The following is a 24293-nucleotide window of genomic DNA, read 5'->3' on the forward strand; positions in this document are numbered from 1 at the left end:
GGGGGAGGAGTGGCACTATATGTGAAAGAAAATGTACAATCAAATGAAGTAAAAATCTTAAGCAAATCCGCATGTTCCATAGAGTCTCTATGGATAGAAATGTCATGCTCTAATAAGAATATAACATTAGGGATTTATTATCGACCACCTGACCAGGACGGTGATAGTGATGATGAAATGCTAAGGGAAATTAGATAGGCTATCAAAGTTAAGAACTCAATAATAGTGGGGGATTTCAATTATTCCCATTTGACTGGGAACATTTCACTTCAGGACGAAATGCAGAGATAAAATTTCTCGATACTTTAAATGACTGCTTCATGGAGCAGCTGGTACTGGAACCCACAAGGGGAGAGGCAACTCTAGATTTAGTCCTGAGTGGAGCGCAGGAGCTGGTCCAAGAGGTAACTATAGCAGGACCGCTTGGAAATAGTGACCATAAGACAATAGCATTCAACATCCCTGTGGTGGGAAGAACATCTCAACAGCCCAACACTGTGGCATTTAATTTCAAAAGGGGGAACTATGCAAAAATGAGGGGGTTAGTTAAACAGAAGTTAAAAGGTACAGTGACTAAAGTGAAATCCCTGCAAGCTGCATGGGCGCTTTTTAAAGACACCATAATAGAGGCCCAACTTCAATGTATACCCCAAATTAAGAAACACAGTAAAAGAACTAAAAAAGAGCCACCGTGGCTTAACAACCATGTAAAAGAAGCAGTGAGAGATAAAAAGACTTCCTTTAAAAAGTGGAAGTCAAATCCTAGTGAGGCAAATGGAAAGGAGCATAAACGCTGCCAAATTAAGTGCAAGAATGTAATAAGAAAAGCCAAAGAGGAGTTTGAAGAACGGCTAGCCAAAAACTCCAAAGGTAATAACAAAATGTTTTTTAAGTACATCAGAAGCAGGAAGCCTGCTAAACAACCAGTGGGGCCCCTTGATGATCGAGATACAAAAGGAGCGCTTAAAGACGATAAAGTCATTGTGGAGAAACTAAATGGATTCTTTGATTCAGTCTTCACGGCTGAGGATGTTAGGGAGATTCCCAAACCTGAGCTGGCTTTTGTAGGTGACAAATCTGAGGAACTGTCACGGATTGAAGTGTCACGAGAGGAGGTTTTGGAATTAATTGATAAACTTAACATTAACAAGTCGCCGGGACCAGATGGCATTCACCCAAGAGTTCTGAAAGAACTCAAATGTGAAGTTGTGGAACTGTTAACTAAGGTTTGTAACCGGTCCTTTAAATCGGCTTCTGTACCCAATGACTGGAAGTTAGCTAATGTAACGACAATATTTAAAAAGGGCTCTAGAGGTGATCCCGGCAATTACAGACCGGTAAGTCTAACGTCTGTACCGGGCAAATTAGTCGAAACAATAGTTAAGAATAAAATTGTCTGACACATAGAAAAACAAACTGTTGAGCAATAGTCAACATGGTTTCTGTAAAGGGAAATCGTGTCTTACTAATCTATTAGAATTCTTTGAAGGGGTCAACAAACATGTGGACAAGGGGGATCCAGTGGACATAGTGTACTTAGATTTCCAGAAAGCCTTTGACAAGGTCCCTCACCAAAGGCTCTTATGTAAATTAAGCTGCCATGGGATAAAAGGGAAGGTCCTTTCATGGATTGAGAACTGGTTAAAAGACAGGGAACAAAGGGTAGGAATTAATGGTAAATTCTCAGAATGGAGAGGGGTAACTAGTAGTGTTCCCCAAGGGTCAGTCCTCGGACCGATCCTATTCAACTTATTCATAAATGATCTGGAGAAAGGGGTAAACACTGAGGTGGCAAAGTTTGCAGATGATACTAAACTGCTAAAGATAGTTAAGTCCAAAGCAGACTGTGAAGAACTTCAAAAAGATCTCACAAAACTAAGTGATTGGGCAACAAAATGGCAAATGAAATTTAATGTGGATAAATGTAAAGTAATGCACATTGGAAAAAATAACCCCAACTATACATACAATATGATGGGGGCTAATTTAGCTACAACAAGTCAGGAAAAAGATCTTGGAGTCATCGTGGATAGTTCTCTGAAAATGTCCACGCAGTGTGCAGAGGCGGTCAAAAAAGCAAACAGGATGTTAGGAATCATTAAAAAGGGGATAGAGAATAAGACTGAGAATATATTATTGCCCTTATATAAATCGATGGTACGCCCTCATCGCGAATACTGCGTACAGATGTGGCCTCCTCATCTCAAAAAAGATATACTGGCACTAGAAAAGGTTCAGAAAAGGGCAACTAAAATGATTATGGGTTTGGAACGGGTCCCATATGAGGAGAGATTAAAGAGGCTAGGACTCTTCAGCTTGGAAAAGAGAAGACTAAGGGGGGATATGATAGAGGTATATAAAATCATGAGTGATGTGGAGAAAGTGGATAAGGAAAAGTTATTTACTTATTCCCATAATACAAGAACTAGGGGTCATCAAATGAAATTAATAGGCAGCAGGTTTAAAACAAATAAAAGGAAGTTCTTCTTCACACAGCGCACAGTCAACTTGTGGAACTCCTTACCTGAGGAGGTTGTGAAGGCTAGGACCATAACAGCATTTAAAAGAGAACTGGATAAATTCATGGTGGTTAAGTCCATTAATGACTATTAACCAGGATGGGTAAGGAATGGTGTCCCTAGCCTGTCTGTCTGTCTGTCAGGGTGGAGATGGATGGCAGGAGAGAGATCACTTGATTATTGCCTGTTAGGTTCACTCCCTCTGGGGCACCTGGCATTGACCACTGTCGGTAGACAGGATACTGGGCTAGATGGACCTTTGGTCTGACCCGGTTCGGCCTTTCTTATGTTCTTATGATTTGTAAGGATACTCCGAGGATACAGGAGATGCACTCTATCACTGTGACAAAGAGGCGGCAGACATCCCAAGCAAAGGAGAGACGACATAATTTACCCATAATTTACCTTAATCTGTACACGTTATCTGACAGAAATCAGAGAGGATGTGGGTGGGATTTCTACAGCTAGCGACAGACAGACAGGACTTACTTTAATGAGAGGAGCAGACAAGCAGTTTGACAAAAGGTCTTGTGCACCCATACTTCGCTGGTTTCCAAGCATGGGACACTGACCATCCCTTCCCACCTCCTCTATGTAAGGAGATTCAAAAACCCCTTCCCTCCACAGTGCTGTTAAAAGCCCCTACTGCAAGTCCTATAATTTAACGTGTACTTCTATTCCTGGTTTAACATCTCTCCATTAATCTCTGATGAGAAGCACAGAGCACAACCTCTGTCCCCCACTCCCTCTGCCCGTCAGGCATGTCTTGTATTAGCCTCTGAGGAAAATGAAAGTCAGCCCCTTAGGCTCACAGTTGTGGCATTAAGAGTCACAAACCCCTCATGCTGAACTTATCAGCAATGAACACTGGACACTCTGGATGTGCTGAGGGGCAGCGTTTCACATGGGACCAAAATACCAACTCCAAACAATGCCATAGAATGCTTCTCTGAGCCCCATTCCTCTCACTCTTCTCTCTCAAGAACAGTCCTTTGGTCTGTGTGCTCCGCAGTCGCCTCACCTCCGGGTGGCAGGCCTCAGGTCATGCCACACGTCAGTGATTGCCGGTCTCAATTTGGCCACCCAGAATTTCATGGCTTCTACCCCTACACTTAGCTCACTAGCCAGCACTGGCTCCCTCAGCCCTGCAGCAGTGCAGGGCTGAGACACTGTTATGGTCTCAAGGCATTTTTTGGGGGTGGCGGGAAGGAAGAGCACTGAATTCAGCTTTGTGAAATCTGACTGCCCAACAGTAGCCTGACAGAGAGCCTTTCCTTCTTGCTTTAAGCCAATACTGTACTGGGAACAGAGACTCTAGGGCTCTCTACTGTCCTAATTCACCCTATTTTATAGAAGAAATGGAAGCAGAGGGGAACCCAGTCCCATGTCATCCTAGGACATAGTAGCTGGTTATTTCAGAGCAACCTGCCATTGTAGGGTAACAATCAACCCGATCCATCTTAGTACAACAGGGTTCTGAAGAGCGCAGGTAAACAAAGCCCTTTAGTTTGGGCTTCCCAAAGTTTTAAATTCAGATTCTTGAGCTAAATCTGCCCAGCCCCATCTTCTGAAATAGCAGGCACTAGCCACACACACATCAATTCCCCCTCCCAACTCTCATGTGTTGGTCTCGCTGCAGGGCCCTAGACATGTCTGGCCTGCAGATCTGGTTAGTAATTCAGTAAGATCAATGTGGTGATGGTTCCAGATTAGATGAAATTTGTTCTGCATGCCAATTTCTCAGCCAGCAAGCATGGATGACGTCTCACTGTGTGCGCAGGCACTGGCATGCTGTTTTTTATTGGCAGTGAGTGGGTGTGGGCTAGGTTCAGGCACTCAGGAGATAACAGGACTCATGCCACATACCTTGCTCAGCCAGGCCAGTAGCACTCATAGCGGCTGAAGCAGGGGCGGAGCTCTGCCTGCCAACTGATTGGTCAGAATCATTCAGTGGGAGGAGCCGTAATAAAGCAATAAAGGCCAATCAGCAACAAGAGAGAGCAAGATGCAAGTAAATTAGTGTTAAAGAAAGGTGGGGAGAAAAGAATGTAAAGTTCTGAATTAAAATTTATTTATGTCCTTCAAACAAAGACAAAACCAAACTGGACTACAGAGACCAGTCTGGGGGGATTCCAAGGACCTGGGAATGACGTTTGGAAAGCCATGGATTTAGTCATAACAAAGTTTTGAGAACCAATTTGCAAGCTATGGATTTCAATGTCAGCGAAGCCAGAAGGAACAAACAGTGGGGTTCTGGTCTGATTTGTTTATTTTAAAGTCAATGGGCCTGTAGTGAAGTGTTTTGGGAGAGGCTTTGGAGAAGGCTGCAGACATCTAAATCTTGTCATGAAGTTATGTATTAACATACAACAAAACCCAACAGGAGTAAGAATAGATAAACATATCAAATAGAGGGAGAAAGGAACTTCTCAAGCTCGAGGGCATCCATGACAAATCTTTCTGTGGTAGAAGAACTAATTTCCACAAGAATAGCTAACACAACCAACCCTCTGGCAGCCTGGAATTCTCATCCCCAAATGTGTAGAGTTTGGGAATGAAAAGCTCTGGCCTCACCCAGAGTCAGGGGAGCTTAAAGGTGAAGTCAGACCCTTCAGACACAGCATATCCAGAGACAGATCCTGGACTGTAAAAGAAGGTAGTGGTGAAGATAGAGCTACACACTGGTATTTAAACATGGCACCACAACTTGTCTAAATGAAGGAGCTTCAAAGATTTTTTTTTCAATATAGAGATTGCCTCATATCTCAAATTGCGTATCACTTGGAGCTGGGACAAATTCCTCTGATGTCAAGGGACAGTGACAAAGGAAAGACAGGCTGGAAACAAATACACTTTCATGGAGGAGCGAGACATTTGTTTCCCTCCATCCTGCCACCAGGAATATTCAGAAATTTGTTCATAAGCTCATAGGGAACAGGACCATCTCAAAGAGAGGAGACACAGTGAATGCTGGCTGTAGAAATACTTTTTTCACCTCTCAGTTTTAGCACTGATTTTCTAAAGGAGCCAGGAAGGAATCTTGGTAAGAAACTTCTAGACCCAGAAATTCTACAACAGGAGATCTCTTCTCTTTCAAAAACAAGATGTCAAATGGACAGTTAATTTAGCAGCTTTTTATAAATCAAAACCACCAAAACCCCCACAAAAACTCACCCAAAGACTGTCAGAGATGAAGCAATTCCAAATTTGACAGACTAGCACTAAAACAGGAACCAAAAGCACTATGGGGATTTGAGCACCTCTTTATCAATCCCTTCTGACCTTGCCTTGTAGTGCACTTCTGTAACACCACTGACTCCACTGCAAAGCTCCAAGAGGTTGTGCACCCTCAAGAATATTTATATACTAAGATCCATTTGTGATTGAGAAAACAATTGTCCTGGCTCATGCCTGGGGCTCCCTACATGCTTCCAAGAATACAAATAAATAATAATAATTTCTCCCTCTGGTGAACACTGGTATTTTTTCTTCCTGTATTTCAAACAGAGTAGAAGAGCTCTAGAAATTCTCTGGTTCTGTTCTTTATCTGTGTGCTAGGATCATCAATGTTAGCAGCTGCAGGGAACACAGATGTGGAAACCATATGTGTTAGTTAACTGCTGCTGCAACACTGACAGGGAGGAGACATCTGTTATTTGTCCATACTATAAAAGTTTGATTTTAAAATAAACTCCTTTGTGATGGAGTGGGGCAAAGAGGTCTTTAAAATAGAGATATTTAGAATCCAGAGGCCATTTCTCACTAGATCTTAATATACACAAATATTTGAAGCCTAAATTACTTGACAGCATCCTCCTTAAGAGGAAAATTAGTGAGGGAGAAGTGGTGGGGAGTGTTGTCTATTGTACACCTGTAACTCTTGAAGGAATAGGAGCCTCCGTGACTACAGCTGGTGGAATATGCATTTCAGGAAGTGTGATCACCTTCTGTGATCTCATAGGATGACAGCAACCTTCAAGAGATGCCCACTAACACCGATCTCACCTCAACTGGCAACGCTCAGCATAAACCAGGGGGTGTGCCACCCAAGTCTATCACAGGGCCTCTCAACACTGCTCCTGGATTCACAGGGCGAATATCCCTTCTGCCACTGGATCAGAAACCCAAGGCCTCCATGCGTCGGACACAGGAATACAAAGACTGGGGCATCCCATGACTGAACTGAAATAACCTGTGTAACCATCTGCCATGATGGCGACTGAGGCACAATTACTCTAGTAATTGCCATGTAAAGTTGCAGTTATTTCAAAGAATAAGTATTCTCCACTGCACTCTAATCATTCTATCTGAAAGTCTCTGACCTTTCCTCTGGAAACATCCACTGACTTGCTATTGAAACATGGCTCAGGAGTAACAGCTCCCAGCGATTTACATAGAATCATAGAATATCAGGGTTGGAAGGGACCTCAGGAGGTCATCTAGTCCAACCCCCTGCTCAAAGCAGGACCAATCCCCAGACAGATTTTTGCCCCAGATCCCTAAATGGCCCCCTCAAGGATTGAACTCACAACCCTGGGTTTAGCACGCCAATGCTCAAACCACTGAGTTATCCCTCCCCCCCTTAGCATTTCATCTTCCTAAGGTACCAACAGGTCGCTGGATGGGGTGAGTTATCTGTGTGGGACTCTTACAGCAAGGCTGGAGTTAGAAAATACCTCTTCATAAGGGGGAAACAGTCACATATTCAGGCATTAGACCAGAACATCGGAGCGCTTAGGAAAGCAGCAAGCACGTCAGGAAAAGTCAGCTAGACAGAAAGAGCTGCACTCAACAACTCCCTCCTCCCCGTAAGGGCAGGGATGGAGGGGGGCATTTATTCCTCAGCACTACTACATTCATTCTGTAGAAGAAACTAATGAAGGTGAGAGAGAACATGAAAAGCAGCCAGTCACTTCGAATGGACAGGATAAACAAGCAGAGGATCAGGGAGAGAAAAGGGGAGGGGGGAAAAGGAGGAAAAGCTGCTTATAAAAAGGAGCAAACCTCTCTGTTAATATGTAAGTTAACCCTTTTATTTGGATTTCTCCCCCACCTGCACAGGCTACTGCAGTTAGCAGGGGGAAAATGTGCACCTGCATTTTGCCCATATGCTTCATATCGTCAACTTTCCAAACAACTAGTCCCAGGCACGCACAGGTCTGCAATGCAATGTGATCAAATGGCACTTTCAGAGGAATTAATCTGCTTCAGCTCCACAGGAAAGTCTCATGGGCAGGATCTGAGACTGCCTTTCCATCTCCCAGATGTACCTTGCTTCTCCCCACTTCGGGGCAAAGGAGGGGAGGCAGAATTCATTGAGGCTCAAGCTTCGAGTACTCAACCCAGGGGCATCCTCTTTAGCTTCTATCATCATCAACCAGGGAAAGTCTGGTTCTCTTTCGTGTGGCTGTTACTGGAGAAGGTGTATGGAGCAGACAGATAGCCCTGTGGTTTTTCCATTAGCCTCTGCCGACCCCACACAGAATCAAACATCCTTAAGTCAGGTTAAGACAGGAAATCAGACACGGAAGACAAAAATTTAGTTTTTAAGGGCCAGGTTTGTAAAGGCATTTAGGTGCTGGTATGTTCAGTATTGCAGTGCCTACCTGATTTAGGAGCCTAAGTGCCATTTTCAAAAGCGAGCCAGGCACGTAGGAGCCTAAATTCCATTGACTAAGTGCCTAAATCCCCTCTGAAATGATATTTGGGCTCCTAAATCGGTTAGGCATTGCAATGCTGAGCACAGCAACACCAAAACACCTTTAAAAATCTGGACCCAGGTCTGTTTCAGAAGATGTTTTCAAACATCTCACTACTGCTGCAGAAATCCACCTCCTAAAACACCTACCCCTGTGCATTTATGTGGCACGCAACATGAGAGTTGAGACTTATAAGGTTCAGATGGTCTGACTGCCCCTTGGGCTGGAGTTCTTGTCAGACGCATTGAGTGTTCCAGCATGTTCCTCATTCAGTAGATTGAGGATACTGCAAGAATACCCTTTTGTAGCATTTCAGCACCCCCCACTTCCTGCCGTAAGCAGGTTGGGAAGAGGCAGGAATGCAAAGATGCCAAACAAAAAAAGTGTTAACGGACTTTTTGTGAACCTCAGAGAAGTTTGGGGGTTGGTGTGACAGGAGGACAAAGGCTGGTGGTGGTCCTCATTTTCACATAATTTCATTTGCCCTGCCGAAGCATAATTTCACTTTTACACCAGAAAAAAATGCACAGTTGAGAAAATAATTAAATCAACAGGATCCAGAGATGGGAGTAAAAGGGAAGTTTACTCACCAGCAAGTGGAGTTTTCAGAGTATGTTACCATAGCAGATCCACATTCTAGAAGTCCTGCGCCATTCCAGAACCTTTCTAAAGCATTTTAATAGTGATGGACAAACAATTCATAGCACTATCTAATTTTTCATTAAATTTGACCTCATTTCCTGTTTGGGAAGTATCCGCAAATAGATCACATAGCTCTCAAAATCTGTTTGTTGTTCAAAATTTCTTGTCCAATTTCCCACTTCATAATCCACCTTCAAAATTCACTTGAGCTGGTGAATTACTTCAGACATGTGGTCTCATTTCAGTTCCATGAATGGATGCTTACATAATACAGCGCAGTATGAATTTCAAATATTAATCACGTACACAATTCAAACTTTGCTTTTGTTAAATAACGGAGTTTAAAATTCAGCCTCCAAGTATTCCTATTAGAAAAGCTCAGCCACTCAAACTTTCATGGAAGGCAAACACAACATGCTTGGGGAGTATTTAATCATATTTGGATTTGGAATTTGAATATTTATTTATTACCATTTGCTCAGGTCTACAGCTTAACATTTATAGGCGCACACACTGTCTGCAATCCAGTCTCCCTGTCACAGTTATAAAGGACTCTATCCTTAGAGCTGTCCTCTGCTCACCTCACCCTCACCTAAACTATAGCTATAAAAATTTCAGATGAGAGGATGAAGGCGGGTCAACATGACTGTAGAGGCAACACGTGGAGAACTCCAGTTATTGCCAGGTTAGCTTTCTTTCTCCCTCACAAAGCTGCCTCTGCTCCTCCTCCACACAGATGAGCCAACAATAGCAATTCCCAACAACAGGGCTGAGAAGTGAGTGGTTAAAGATGGAGGATCAAGCACAAGGTCGAAGCACCACTTAAATCCCACTTATGGTCTATTTTGAGAGTTTAAGTGGTGCACAAGACTGGCGATGGCCCACTGCATGGCAGTGAATTTCACCCTGAATGACAACTACTCTACAAATGAGCATCTAGTTTAGATCCAGAGCTGGCAAGTGATGTGAATTGAACTACAAGTGGCAGCCTTACAAATCTTGGTGATAGATACATTATGGAGACAAGCTGTGTAGATGGCCACTCATCTGACAAAATGTGTTCCAAGTTCTCCAGTCTAGAGCTCATTTGGTTGTAGTCGGCTTGGCTACTGAGTTTCATCCATTTGGATGATTTCTGGACATATCTCACTTCCCTCAAAGGCTATAAACAAATAGAATGACTCTCAAAAGTAGTAACTCAGTTTTTGACATCTAATATATGCAGTCTAGCCACTACCCCAACCCCCATGAGTGTGTTATGAGGCTGTAGGGGACAAGCCCAGAAGAGAGAGATGGTTTGCTTCAGATGAATGTCTGAAGCCAATTTGGGCAGAAGTTTCAGGTAAGCAACACTGACACTGGACCTTTTTTATGAAGCAGTGCTGAGTTTGGATTTCACTCACCGCCTTGGCAGAGGAGATAGCTACCAGGGAGCTAACAGTAGCTCCCAAGTGGTTCAAGGGACGCAGTCATAGGCCTAGTACCTTGAACTGACTGATAACAATGTATGGCTGAATGAGGACAAGGTCCTTTGAACAGAATAGTGAAATGATGAGATCAAGTTAACTACCTTAACTGTGGAAAGGGATCAGACCAAGATATCTCTAGTAACTGATTGAGGATTAGAGGAGCCAAGCAGTGTGAGGGGTAACACATTATTATTACTACTACACACCTAAGAAAAGAAATGTATCCATTTACAAACACATGCTTTTCTGGGGGCAGGAACATGGGACTGCAACAAGCCTGCTGCTTCACCCTTCTGAATACACCATCCTACCAGACATTAAGGGCTCAAGACCCAGGCCTCCAAGCATCGTGACTGAACTGGAGGAGAGTTTGACCTTTGGGAGTAGTAGGACTAGCCAAGGCTCGAGACATCACAGGCAGGTCAGAGCATGACACCTAGCCCTGTCCCATTTCAATCCCTCCAATGGGAAAGGGGAACAGTTGGAACTTTTCTCCTAGCAAATCCAGGACCCCTGCCTAGTCTCACATGTGAGAGGCACCTGAAGCATTGTTTTGAGAAGTGTACCATCAGGTGACCCTGCCTCCTCTAGACCAAAGACTGGAGGTTCGGAAGAAAAACAAGACCTTGTTGTGTGAAACAGAGTCAGGTCTCCTGGCTGGCAAGGAGGAGGCTGAGCATTGCCAGCCAGATCCCCCTGGCTGGATCTATCAATCCTTTGCTTATAGGAAGGGTGCCTTCTTCATCTCCAGCAGGCCAGCGAGTTTGTGCACCTTCTCCAGGACTGCAGCAATTGGAAAGTCCAAGGTCTAAGCTCAGCATCATCTCTTGTAATGCCTTATTGTTGTCATCACAGCGAGGAGACCAACTTAAACTAAATTTCATCTATTCTTCCTCCTCCTCCAATGCAGAGAGGTCACCTCTCAAATGAGCCTGCCACTGCCAAGAGATGGTCTCATGCCCCAAGAGCCATAAGGCCCAATTAGTCACACAAACCAAGACTTGGGATCCCCACTTTCACTGAAATGTTAGAGGTCTGACCTCTGACCAGGCAAATATAGTAGGGAAGTAGGAGCAAAAGCTAACCAGATACCGGACTGGGTTGTAGATCAGTAAGGCTGCACATGAAGGGGAGACCTCTGTATCAGAAGTATTAAAGTGGCCCAGGCTGGCTCTGAAAGCTCTTTAGAGGAATCTCACATTACAGCAGCCCTTGAAAGTCTGATCTTGTGGAGTCTCCCCCATCAATGAATATGGGAGGATTGGAACCAGGAGACCAGCTCTGTAGCACTTCTTTCAGGCCTCTCAGAGTATATCCAAGTCTCTGAATCGAACAGTACAGGGGCTCAGAATAGGCCACCAGACCCAAATATTTCCTCCTCTTTTCATTCAGTGATGAAACCAAAACCTCTGGCTCCAACAACTGGCTCCTGAGATACAGACGAGTGAGCAGACCAAGCCTCCTCCAGCATGCGTCTAGGTCTGGGAATAAAGGATGCACAGCCAAGCACCACTGACTTCTCCCAGGCATTTCAGGTACCCAACATGTTGGTCTACAAGGGATATTTTCTGACCCAAAGAGAAGTGCTCCAAACCCAAACCCTTCCCCAGTCGCACCATAAGTAAATCACTCAATTAGTCTTACTAAAAATTAATTCAGTACTATTATTTATTGTAAACACTAATCTAAGAATTAACAACTACGTTAACATTTAAACTAAACAAAGTTGTGTCACTGAGCGAAGGAAACCAGACCCACAACCGCTTGTACCAGTGGGAAGAGGGGAAACTGAGGACGGTTATAGGGGAAAGGGTTTTCACAATCTTAGCTGATGCAATGGCTGCATGAGAGCACACAGGCCCTCCTAACAATTAACCTGCTTTAGAATCACTCTAGGCCCACAAGGTACAGCTTTCAGCTCCTGCAGAGACATTTCTCGGGGTTATGTGTACACCTCAGCTGGGAGGTGCGATTCCCAGCACAAGTAGACAGATTCACGCTAGCACACTAAAAATAGCAGTGTGGATATTACCGCATGGGCGGGGTCGCAGGCTGACCCGAGCGCCGACCCAGGGGATCAAGAGGCCTTGGATTTTGGACAGCTAGTCTGAGCCACTGCCTATGCTGCAACATCCACACTGAGTTTTAGTGCGCGTCTGTCTCCACGCGCTGGGAATCACACCTCCCAGCTGCAGTGAAGATGGACCCTTTGCACAATTACCAAGGAGTGTGCGTAAAACTGCTGCTATAGCCAGCCTGATCTTTCTCCATGTCCTGACATGCCTACACAGGCTGAATTTATAGCGGGGCCAATAATCAATTCTCAAGCTCCTGTGGGCTGCCCCGCTACAGTTCTGGGGTTTGATGCACAGGTCTTCTATTTGAATAACACCACCAGAATGACATGAATCCCAGCTGGAAGGGAGATGCCACCTAGATTTCACGAGTGAGTGTGCATATGTCCTTTGTTGTTGGCGTAATTAGGAGTTTCCTGCATTATACCATAGATAGTATGTACCTGGTGCCCACCATTAAAGCATTTAGCAAAGGGAAGAGGGATGGAGGAGATTCCATTACGGCTGCTTTTCATTAACCATCCCTAAATTACGCTCCAAATGGAGAATTGGTGTATGGACTAATACAGCCAGGCTCAGTAAAATTTCAATTGAATTACTGCCCAGACACTACCTTTTAAAGAGGAAAACATGGCTCAGGGTGAGTGAGTGGTCTAAGCTGTGACAGGCACATGGGCTCAGAAAGGCCACCCACTTGAAGAGGTGTATCAGTTGGGGATAAACACTAATGATAGCACAACCCAGCAGCTTGGCAGTTTTAACAAACTAAATGTACCTTTCAAAACACTCGTTTGACTGAAATGTTTGGATCTGTGTTTTCAGTAAGTGCACAGAATGTTCAGCAGGCAGCCAAGCTAATGGTCACCGAGCCTCACAGCCACTTCAGAGACAGAGATGGAAACACCTAATAGCTTGCACGTTTGAGACTTTCTGGTTGGGCCAGGGATACCCAGCACCCTAATGGCTATTCTCCCCTGAAAATATCATTCTTGTCCAGTGGTGGAGCCAGGTCCCTGGCTAAGGTCTGAGGGAATCATTGTTGCAGTTATAGTCCCTGATAATTAGGGTTTCCAAAGGGAAAACTGATTGATGCTGACTAGAACATCCCAAACATGAGCCTGCAATAAAACATGAGGGGATTTTGGTAGCAGACTGGATTCCCCTCTTGTTCCAGATGCAGGCTCCTCCCCGAACTAGTCTAATGTTTCTCCCTCTTGGTCACTGGCCAGGGCAAAACTAATGGATTTTGGAATGCTAAACAGAACAAGGCCCCTCTCTTCTCTGACTCACCCCTTAAGGGTTAAAATGCATCCAGATCTATGTAGAAATAAGGGGGACGGGATAAGGGTAGGGAGAACTTACCAGAAAAGTTCCGTGAGACCAGCATTGTTGTGAGGATTGCACCCTGCGGGGGAGAAGGAGAGAGCAGGGATAAATAGCGATAAATCTCAGACAGGGGATGCAGAAATCCCAGTGGTTCGGGATTAGACAGGCTACCGAGATCCTCTCCATCTCCCAGCAGCTGCTATTGAACGGTTACGTTACTTTGGGGCTGGGAGCCAGAAGACCGATCAGCATGGTAGGTAACAGGTCTTAAGCATGGAGTGCTCATTTGGTTATTTCAGCTCTCTTTAAGTGGGGGCCAGGTGGGCATTGGGCATGGAGAGAACAGACCCTAAGGGAAATGAATTTCTGTACCTACAGAAATCTCCCAACCCGCAAAGAAACTTCTAGAGCACTTTATATTAGAGGATCTCAAAAAGCACTTGATAAACATTAATGAGCTAATCTTCAAGCACACCTTTGGCAAGGCAGGTATTTGCTCCACAGCACAGAGGGAGAAACTGAGGCACAGAGAGGGGAAGTGATGTGGGGCACACTTCAAGTCAGAGGCAGAGCTTGGAAGAGATCCCAGCTCTCCCAGCCTTGTGCTTCAGCCACTAGACCACCACCCTCCCACATTCCCCCTCCCAAAAAAGGCAAACACCTACTCACCTTCAGCTTTCTTCTGGCATTGAACTTTCTCAAGCACTCCACAGTCTCTTGTCTGTGCATCATGGAGGCCACGGTGGATCGTTGCTGGAAGACCGGAACAAGGAAAGATTGTTAAATAATTGTAAACAAATCAGCAAGTTGAGTTCTCCTTCCAGCTCTCCGCTCACACGCTACAGCCAATATGCACACTAACATGACTGAGCAGCTCAGCTCTGGGTGCCCTGCTCCTAATGGACCCTGCAGAGACCTGGCAGCAGAAACCAACTGCAAGTTGACATTAACCATCCCCCTGTGGCGAGAGGTTCTAAACAAGGTGGGTTGTTATCACAGACCCATGTCTGAGAAAGTGAGTCATTCAAGAGCAAAGTTCTCCATCATTCAGACACTAAAGAACAAAAACAGATCTGAGGCAAAAGTGCATAACCAGCAATTACGCTGGGTGGGAAGAGGGGAGGGGAAGAGGCGGATCTTGTTACTAAATCTCAAAAGGAAAATTCAAGCCAGCGAGTGAAGACCATTGTCTGGCTATCCTGATGCCTCTTGGACAAGGCTGCTCTTCGAACCTGCGAGTACAAAGACAGCCCCCAGCACCCTTGCATCAGATGCGGAATATGATGTTCAGCATACAGCTGTGGAGTCATATGGCTCAGTCAGATAGTTCTACCGCATCAGCTGACAGCCTGAGTGCAGCGTCCAGCCAGCGGGGCGCACTTGTCACCAGCACTCGGCTGGGGTCACATCAGCTGCAAGAGAAGCACTTCCCAGAAGTGTTGTTAGAGAGTCAGGGAACATTCGGAAACCGGACGCTGATGCCAGACTGGCTCTTGCTCTAACACAGACCTACTAGTCTGCATTCGCTTTACAAGGATAGCGGGCGATGGACTATCATGCTGACCCGTAGGCATTACAGCCCTGCTGTGAGCAGCTCTCTTGGTTCAAACAAATTCATTAAGACCTGGGAGAACAGCATGCACTGTGCTCAGATTCTACAAAGTTACGCAGGGATCCTCTACTGTGACCTCAAACCTAGCCACCCCTGCTCTCAAAGCTGGCTACAATCTGCACTGCTGTTGCGGGGGGTGGGAAGTCTGGGCCATCCCCTTTGAAAGAGCTTCTTGCTGTCAATTATACTTCAGGATCCTCTTACTAGCTCTGCAGAAAATGTGAGAACCACAATGCTCCTGGTCTGGAAAGGAGAAAGCTCTCAAGGGAGAGAGCTCGTCAAAGCTGCTTCATGGCCACTAGCATTACACTTATGGCTAGTGGCAATATGGAATGTTTGTAGGTGTTACGAAAACACTTCCACATTTTCCTGTGAAAAACAAAGAGCCCCTATGACAAACTAGGGCTGGGATGCAGAGCTCAGGATACCCAGGGGCCAGGCTATTCAAGCTGATGTCTCCCTAGATATGGCACATGACAATGATCTGCATTGACAATCAATGGTTATTGGATAAAACAGCCTTGAAATTAAAAGCCATTTGTTCTGCATCTCTTCAATATAGCAGTGGTTACAAAATGCTATAAAATAGGTGGGCCTTTCCCATGCCAGCACCTACAAGCTCACAGTTCAAAGCATACAAACATGCTTGATTAGACAGCCCCTGATTTCTGCCCCTAGCTCTGCCCTCCTGCTCTAGTAGCCTGTCCTCCTAGCACATGGCTTCAGCATGCACAATGGCATGACCTCCTAACAGGTGAGGAAGGAGACACTTACACAGACCCATGGGTGTTTGAGTGCTTGATCGGCTGTGATGCGTTTAGCCGGGTTTATCGTCAACATCTGATTGATCAAGTTCTTTGCTTCAGGAGTCACTGTGTCCCACTCAGGTGACGGGAACTAGGAGGGAGAGAGGAGAAGAGATGAGATGCTGAACACAATCCTCCTTTCCCGCTGGAGGAAATCCATTCCAACACACCAAACCCTGATCAGGCTTTAACCCCTTCGGCACCACCACAGCTAGTTTGTACCTGGGGGACACAAACTTTTGGGTGACACCCACAGTGTGAAAATACTATGGGACTTGACAAATACATGCACCATTTTGATGGCTGTACAATGGATGTCCACGGGGCAGCCAAACAGTTCAAGGAACCTTTCAGGATTCAGTCAGGCCTTGAGCTTTTACTCAAATCTGTAAGTCAATTTAAAGATCTGTAGCTTCCTTCCCTTCTTGAGCATTTGGTGCAGACATGTGAAAACAGATGCACAGTCTCCTTTAACCCCCCCCCCCCCCCGTCCCCACATACTAAAAAGCTGTAATCATGTTTGTAATATCAGAAATTGTTGCCTGGGGAATGGGAGACACGTCAGAGGCTGGCAACATGTGGTTATGGAGATGAAGGGCAGAGATCTGAAGTCCTTGAACTACTAACACTCCATGTGCAGTTCAGCACATCAGTATGGATGAGGACAGTGCCCCCAGGTCTTCTGGGGTGTAACAGATGAAAGCACTGTGGAACTACAGGCACGTCTGCACAGCAGCTGGGAGGTGTAACCCCCACATCAGGTACTCTGCTCATGCTAGCACCTAAAAATAGCAGCGTGGCCACGGTGGTATGGGTAGCAGCTCAGGCCAGCTGGCTGTGTATGTATTTAAGGGTCAGGCAGGACTGCACTCAGGTGCTTAGCCCGAGCCGCCACCTGGGTAGCCGCAGCTACAGTGCTAATTTAAAAGTGCTAGCTTGAGCGGAGCCAGCGCGTGCACGTCCGCCTGAGCTGGGATCCAAGACATACCCTAAGTGGACCATGGCTCGGCCACCTGAGCGGAACATACAGCTTCTGAACACAGAGACGACCCAGAGGGCAGTTAAAGGGTCATGGTTGCTTTAAGTGACCTGTGTTTAAAAACAAGATGTCCTTCCCTGTGCTGTGAACATTTTCTCCAAGTATTAGAGCTGAAAAAAGCTTAAAGAGCTCCTTGACTTTTCCCATTCACAATTAGCTTATGCTTTGTGCTCCACTCAACACGGACCACAAAAATGCACTAGTCAGGGGCACACTTGCTGTGTGTCAGTTTCACATCCCAGGTCTCAGGCACAGCGCTGCAATGTCTGAGCTGCAAACATTGTGGGGGAGTGCTTAAAAACCCTCAGAAAACCCTGAGCTTTCATTGGGAGGTTATTTCCAAACAAAAAAGATTCCTGGTCACATTTCACAAAACCCAGGTACTGAGTCTAAACCCCATGGGCTTCCTCTGAAACACAAACAACTTGTTTTCTGGAGATTGAAATTCACAATGGCCACTTCCCATTCAGTCAAGAGGTAAAATGGAGTAGTCCAACACACACCCCCCTCCCCGGGCAGGGTGGGCTACAGGAGATATTTTCTATTCCTATTAAAGTGGAAGTTGCTCCCTGCCATACATGACACAGAAGGGGGCTGCAGGAACTAGGGTTCATGACAGATAGACACTTGAAAATCTGAAGGGGGTTGAAAGTCAATGGGAGTTAGGGGGGTTGGGCTCCTAACTCCCAGTCACCTGCCAGAGGAGTTAGGTGTCTAACCTCTTAGGCGCTTTGAAAATCCCACTCTGCATTCCTGCTGCAACACATTTTAAACATAGCATTTAGCACAAGAACCAGACACACAGAAGAGAAGGAGACTACGAACAAAACGAGCAGTAAGACAGAGCAGTGTCCTCAGGCCTGGCGGCAGGGGAGGTTACTTGATTCCAGCAGAAACATCCTACCCCCACCGTTCCATCTCTGACTGCTCTGAGCTAAGTATGGGCACTGTGACTGCCCACAGAGCGAACCCCGCAGCTTCCCTGCAATGCGTATGCCAGCCACTCTTGGATCAATAGCTCCAGGTTTATTTCCCACTTCAACAGGCTCCCCTCACTCAGGAAGATTTATTCCAAGTGTCCAAACTGCTGCAGTCAGAGAACAGTCATTAATGCTTAACCTCTCTGGCTCTAACCTCCCCACCAAACCGTTACTCGGTCTGGTCAGACATCACGCTGCACCCTATGACCACCTCTCTGGCCACAGTCCCAAGAGCAGTGCCATGCTGATGCCTTCACCCTCACAACAGCCTCTGATCCCTCATGCCAGTCCCAGTTTCCCCAGTCACACACCTCAGAGCCACCCCCTCCAGCAGAACACTCACTGCTGGGCAGATCAGGACAGTTTTTCCACAACTGCAGGCAAATTCCACTGTGAGGTGCAGGAGGCCATGGGCCACAGGTCAAGCTGTCTCTAGAAAGCGTTTCCCCACATTGTTCTATAAGGCATTGGTGGGATGAGATCCTTCCAGTTCATGCTCCTTGCGTTCCCCTTGGAGGGTCAGTATTTGTATCTCCTCCAGCACTTCACTGCATTAAGCCCACGAGTGTAGAGCAGCTGAGTTTGGTACTTCTTTCCTGACCCAATTATCTCCCTGTACCCACCACAATGACCACGCCCCCGCGGACCCCAATGGTAGCCCCACACAGTATCATGCTAAGCATGCAGCAAAAAGAAAGCCCAACGAACACAAGGCAGACACTCCAAGCACCACCTGGCACAGCAGCCATGTGGCTGCCACTGGTCACCAAGTGAAACCATGCCAGATTTTGGCTGACTAGATGGCACAGGCTTTCTACACCATGCAGGTACTCAGCGAGGATATGTCCTTACATCATAGGCTCCAGCTTTGATCTGCTGATAGAGCTTGTGCTGATCTTCATCCCAAAAGGGAGGATAACCCACTAGCAGTATGTACAGAATCACTCCTGGGGGGGGGGGGGGGGAAGAGAGAGAGAGAGACACAGATATGCTGGGGTTAGGTTAATTGGCTCCGATTACTCCCATCCTCCATCTGTACATCCATTTCAGAGCTGAGGAGAACCCCCTTCCTGCCCTCTCAACATTCCTTTTCCAGCAGTGTCTGCGCTGGGTCTTTAGTACCTTGGAGGTCTGAACGTGATGATGAACAAGGAGCAGGAGCAGCCCCAGGAGCCTCCATCTCCCCTCAGCTGCTGGACTTGGTCCTGGCACACCAAGATCAACTCTGATCCCCAGCTCCTAGGACAAAGGAGGCGCATGCTGCCCTTCTACCTCCCCATACATCACGGCTAGTGAGCCACAGCTTCCAGCTGCTTCCAGAAACCAAGCCCAGTGAGGACACTGCACAGCAAGGTTCTACAGGTGTTTTCAAGATTCTTCCATGCTGGCCTCATGTGCTTTTTGCAGGGCAGGAAAGCCTAACACCCAGGCCTGCAGGAATAGGTCTCCACCACACATCAGTTCGACATCCTCCATGTCCTAGGGCTTTAAACTGATCAGTCTTCAATTATATGTACACTTATGCTTCCCTTTTAGAAAGGTGCACCCATGGAGCGAACATTATAGAGCTAAATAATGGAGCGCTGGCTCGGTGAGGCAAGGATGGGTTCTGACTATTTAGCCCCAGCAGAAGGCTCTGATGGCTTGTCTGAGCACAGGACTAGGAATTAGGAGCAACTGAATTGCAATCAACGCTCCGACATCTGCTCCACCTGCAACCTTGGGCACGTCACTTAACCCCTGTGCCTTCTTTTCCCTGTCTGTGAAAGGGGGATGAGGACCATTCTAACAGGGGACTGCAAAGAATGGCTGCTGTTTGTAAACAATGCAGTGTCAGGGCAAAGTGTTATCACTGTTATGAGATCTTACCGCATGCCCATATGTCCACTGGTTTTCCATAAGGATCTTTTCTCAACACCTCAGGGGAGAGGTAGCCTGGAGTACCAGCAAACCCTGTGAGGAAAGGAACGACACGGGGCATACACAGTACCCAGCTAGAAAGATCTGCTGGCTCCTACCACAAGTTCTGAAAACTGTAACATTTAATTTTCACAAGCCCATGCTTCCCCTCTTGCCTAGACTTCCCTGAGTTACCTCTGTGGAGGCCAATGGACACAGGAAAGGGAAGGCAGAGGGATGGGTTAACAGTCCACTGGCTCAAAATGCTATAAGCAAGCAAAGAGCGAGCAGTGAATGGGATCATGTCACCCTCTAGAGCACAAGCCCTTGTGCCACATCTTAGCCCATGGATACCTGTGTGGTTTGGAGTTCGAAAACAAACCCTGGCACATGGCTTAGCCAAAGGATGTGAACAGACCCACAGCTGTTGCCATCTCTCAGGAATTTCCAAGACACTGATCACTGTGAATCTCAATGCCAATGTTCAGCCAGAAAAGATCTGGTTCCTAACTCTGTTATACCTAGAGAGAGACAAGCCCAGACCCAAACACACCTGAGGAGTCCAGATCAAGGCCTGGACTTTGCAGCTGTCCCCATTTATACAAAAAGGGGAAACAAAATCTGCAGATCCCAACACTCCTGAGCAGTGGGAAAAGTTTGTATCAGGGTCTGGACTTTGCAGCTGGGGCAGCCTCTCAGGGCCGGCTTTAGGAAGTACGGGGCCCAATTTGAACATTTTTGGCGGGGCCCCAGCAGGGATGACTAACAAAAAAAAAAAAGCCTTTCATTTCTTCCATGTATTATTTACTTTCCATAACTATATAAATAATAAAATTATATATTATGTACATTGCATCATATATGCTGTTTATCGGTTATTAATGAGCTGCATTTCACAAGTGTGGGTCCCCGCCAACTCCCTTGGGGTGTGGTGTGCACATGTGTGGGTCCCAGCCCCCCTCATTGAAGCAGGTGTGCAGGGTTACTGCCCTGGGAACTGCAGGGCACCAGTGGACATGGGGCTGGCTGGAGGCAGGGCAAGGGGTGCGGGGCTGGCTGAAGACAGGGGTGTGTGGGGTGGGCTGGCTGGCTTCAGGCAGGGCCGCAGGGGGGTACGGCATGGGTTGGCAGGGCTGGAGACAGAGGAGTGCGGGACTGGCTGGCTTCAGGCAGCGGGGTGCGGCAGGGGCTGGCTGCGGGCAGGGAGTGCAGGGCTGGCTGGAGACAGGGGCTGGCTGCAGGGCTGGTGTGGGCAGGGGGTGCAGCAGAGGCAGCTAGAGCCCCAGCCCTTTAAATAGCCCCCAGAGCCCCCCACTACCCCAGGGCTCTGGGGGCTATTTAAAGGGCCCAGGGCTCCCCTGCGTCTACTGTCCCGGCCCTTTAAATAGCCGAGGGAGCCCTGGGGAAGACTTTTTAAATAGCTCCCAGAGCCCCGCAGCCCTATCCCAGGGCTCCAGCAGTGGGGCTCTGGTGGCAATTTAAAGGGCCTGGGGCTTCAGCCCCTGCTGGGAGCCCCAGGCCCTTTAAATTGAACCCTGGGGAAGCCAGGCCACACCGGTACACCGTACCGGGGCTTGGGCACAGGGCCCAATTCAGGGGAATTGGTTGAATTGGCCTAAAGCCGGCTCTGCAGCCTCTGTGACTAACTCCTACTGTACATTTGGGAAGGAAAACAAGAGAGGAGATTCATCCTTAAGGCTCATATATGGTCATATTTTCTCTCTTGCTCCCATTTTACCCAGTCCAAAGGCCCCAGAAGCAGGGGTGCTGGGCAAAGAAGGTGTGGCACTGAACTCGTCTAATAGTTAGTTGGAAGAGGTCAAGCCCAAATAAACTAGACCCTTCCTAAGCCCTGGCATGTACAAAGGAGGCTGGAAGGGGCAGCTAGAAAAGGAAAGGCTCAGATCTTCTTCTTACCAAACCAGGCCTGCTGCTCCCCCTGCACTTCTATAGCCAGTCCAAAGTCGGCCAGTTTGACAGCGGCACTCTTACACTTACTCGCCAGTAGCAAGTTCTCAGGCTGGCGAAAGGAGAGAGAAGAGAAAGGAGGGAGGGGTGGGAGAAAGAAATCCACATTAATCTCCTTTCCTCAGTGTTTCGATCTGTTTAAATTCAGGCAAGGGCCCTGTGTGAAAGCAGCCATTCAGCCTAAGGCCCAGCTATCACCAATGGCCTCAATGATGGAAGGGCTCATCTAATCTCCCTTTGCTCTCACGTGCAATGCAAGCGCCTCTCCCAGCCCAGCCCAACCCACACACCCAGCGCTGACACCAGGTGGCGCTGACAGCACAGTCCCTCCAGGACATGATTCCAACACATCCATGCAGAGAGAAAATGATGCAGCAGATACAACAATCTGCAGTGACGGGGCTCCCCACGAACATCACACAGTTCCCAAGGCAGTGGACAAGCAAATATGATAATAAGGACTGCCAAAGAGAGATCTAATGCGGGAAGGCACAGTCTAGTCAGACAGTAGCTTTATGGAGAGTGCCTCTCAGCATAGCTCACTGCAGTGCTACTGATGCTGCTAATGAAAGCTCCATTTGTTCGAGTGGTGAACCCCCGTCTACAGGAGTTTATTAAATGCTCCCACATCACCCTCTCCACAGATGAGCGACAAAACCTTCCCTGTGCCAGGGATGGGATGCTGCTGTTCTCCCACCTCCTGAAAACACCTTATACCAGAGATGGGACCCCACACCCCCACCTCTGAAGTATTAGGAAAAAGGATGTCACCCAAATAGAACCTCAGGCGTTCGAGGAATTCAGTTGTGTTCTGGAGGCTTCAGCTGGAGAAAGCAGCGAAGGGGTTAAAGTGGCTGCAAAACATTCCTCCAGGCTGAGGCATTGCCTGCCAGGGCAGTTCACAAAGGGGACCCTGCCTCTAACACACATGCCCTGAAGACACTGGCTGCAGCAGTTCAGCAGGAAATGGAGTTCCCACTGCACTTACAGACAGGGACAGGGGTGTGCTGGAAAGGGCAGGAGCGGGAGGAGCCCAGAACCTCACCCATGTTTGTCAGGATATAAAACTACGCAGACTGGAGTCTTCAGCAGGCACCAATGAGAGGGGGGAAAGGTGGCCTCCAGCAGGACAGAAGGCTGGAAATCCAGGAACTGGATTATCACATTCCTTGGAGGTCATTTGCACAGCAGGGCATCTGTCTCCCATGGTGACTTATAACTGCAGTCCTGCTGGGTGAGGGAGGGGGTGTGGCTCAGTAACCTGCACAGTGGGGATGGGGTAGGTGAGGCATGCACACAAAGCCTATCCCTGCCTGCACTGTGCAGGTGATGGTTTAGGTGCATGGGGGAGGGGGTAATGTAGTGTAGATGCAATAAATCGATCCCCGATCGCTTTCCCGTTGACTGCTGAACTCCAGCAGTGCGAAAGGTGGAAGCAAAGTCGACAGGGGAGCCGTGGCCATCGATCCGCGCCACGAGGATGCGAAGTAAGTAATTTTAATTCGATCTAAGATACGTTGACTTCAGTTACGCTATTCTCGTAGCTGAAGTTGCGTATCTTAGATCGATTCCCCCCCAGTGTAGACCAGGCCTAGCAGAGCAGCTTCTGGCAGTCACATTCCCATGCAAGACAGAGTATGCTGCTGGACAGACAGGCCTCCTGGTGCAAAACTTTCACTTTTTGGAGTCAGATCAACTCCCAGTACAGCAGCAGGTACTCCATGGGAAGGGAGTTGAAAGCTCTCCTGTGAGGGGACTCTGGGGGCATAAGTGTGCTGTGGCATTGCAGAAGCCTGATTCAGCCAGTGCTTAGTGGATCAGCTATTTGATTAAACTTGTAAGTAAGGCTACATTTTAGCCATGGGTATTTTTAGTAAAAGTCATGGACAGGTCATGTGCAGTAAACAAAAATTCACTGCCCGTGAACTGACCATGACTTTACTAAATACCCCTAACTAAAACTTGGGCTGGGGCACCGTGGGTGCTCGGGAAGGGTGGGCCGGGGGCGCCTTGGGTGCTGGTCTGGGACTCCCGCTGGTGCTGCAGTGGAAGCGTGGGGAGGCACGTGGCCAGGGATCCCCATTGGTGCTGAGGGAGGGGGAGCAGCGATGCGCAGCCAGAGATCCTGCTGGTGCTGCATGGGGGGAGGGATGGGGGAAGGGTTAATGAGGCTGGCAGGCTCCCTATCTGGCTCCAACCGGCATGTCCCTGTAGCTCCTAGGGGAAGGAGTGGCCAAGGGGGCTCCGCATGCTGCTCCT

General features: G+C 47.4%; 1 protein-coding gene across 26 annotated transcripts in view; it reads right to left on the reverse strand.

Annotated features, from left to right (window-relative positions):
• CAMK2G (calcium/calmodulin dependent protein kinase II gamma) overlaps positions 1-24293 on the reverse strand; it is a 164138-nt gene that overhangs the window by 45517 nt on the left and 94328 nt on the right. For 14 of the 26 annotated variants that reach the window (XM_034775776.1, XM_034775767.1, XM_034775760.1 and 11 more), the window contains exons 7-13: positions 21984-22086; positions 20037-20120; positions 19020-19114; positions 16117-16239; positions 14400-14483; positions 13767-13809; positions 4386-4448 (exon numbers count right to left, since the gene is read on the reverse strand). In XM_034775776.1, the coding sequence (XP_034631667.1) occupies positions 4386-4448; positions 13767-13809; positions 14400-14483; positions 16117-16239; positions 19020-19114; positions 20037-20120; positions 21984-22086 (595 nt within the window). The remainder of the gene's footprint in view (positions 1-4385; positions 4449-13766; positions 13810-14399; positions 14484-16116; positions 16240-19019; positions 19115-20036; positions 20121-21983; positions 22087-24293) is intronic. The other 12 variants (XM_034775778.1, XM_034775772.1, XM_034775764.1 and 9 more) reach the window with 1 other exon arrangement.

Source organism: Trachemys scripta, chromosome 7 (genome assembly GCF_013100865.1).
Source record: "Trachemys scripta elegans isolate TJP31775 chromosome 7, CAS_Tse_1.0, whole genome shotgun sequence".
Taxonomy (NCBI): Eukaryota; Metazoa; Chordata; order Testudines; family Emydidae; genus Trachemys; species Trachemys scripta.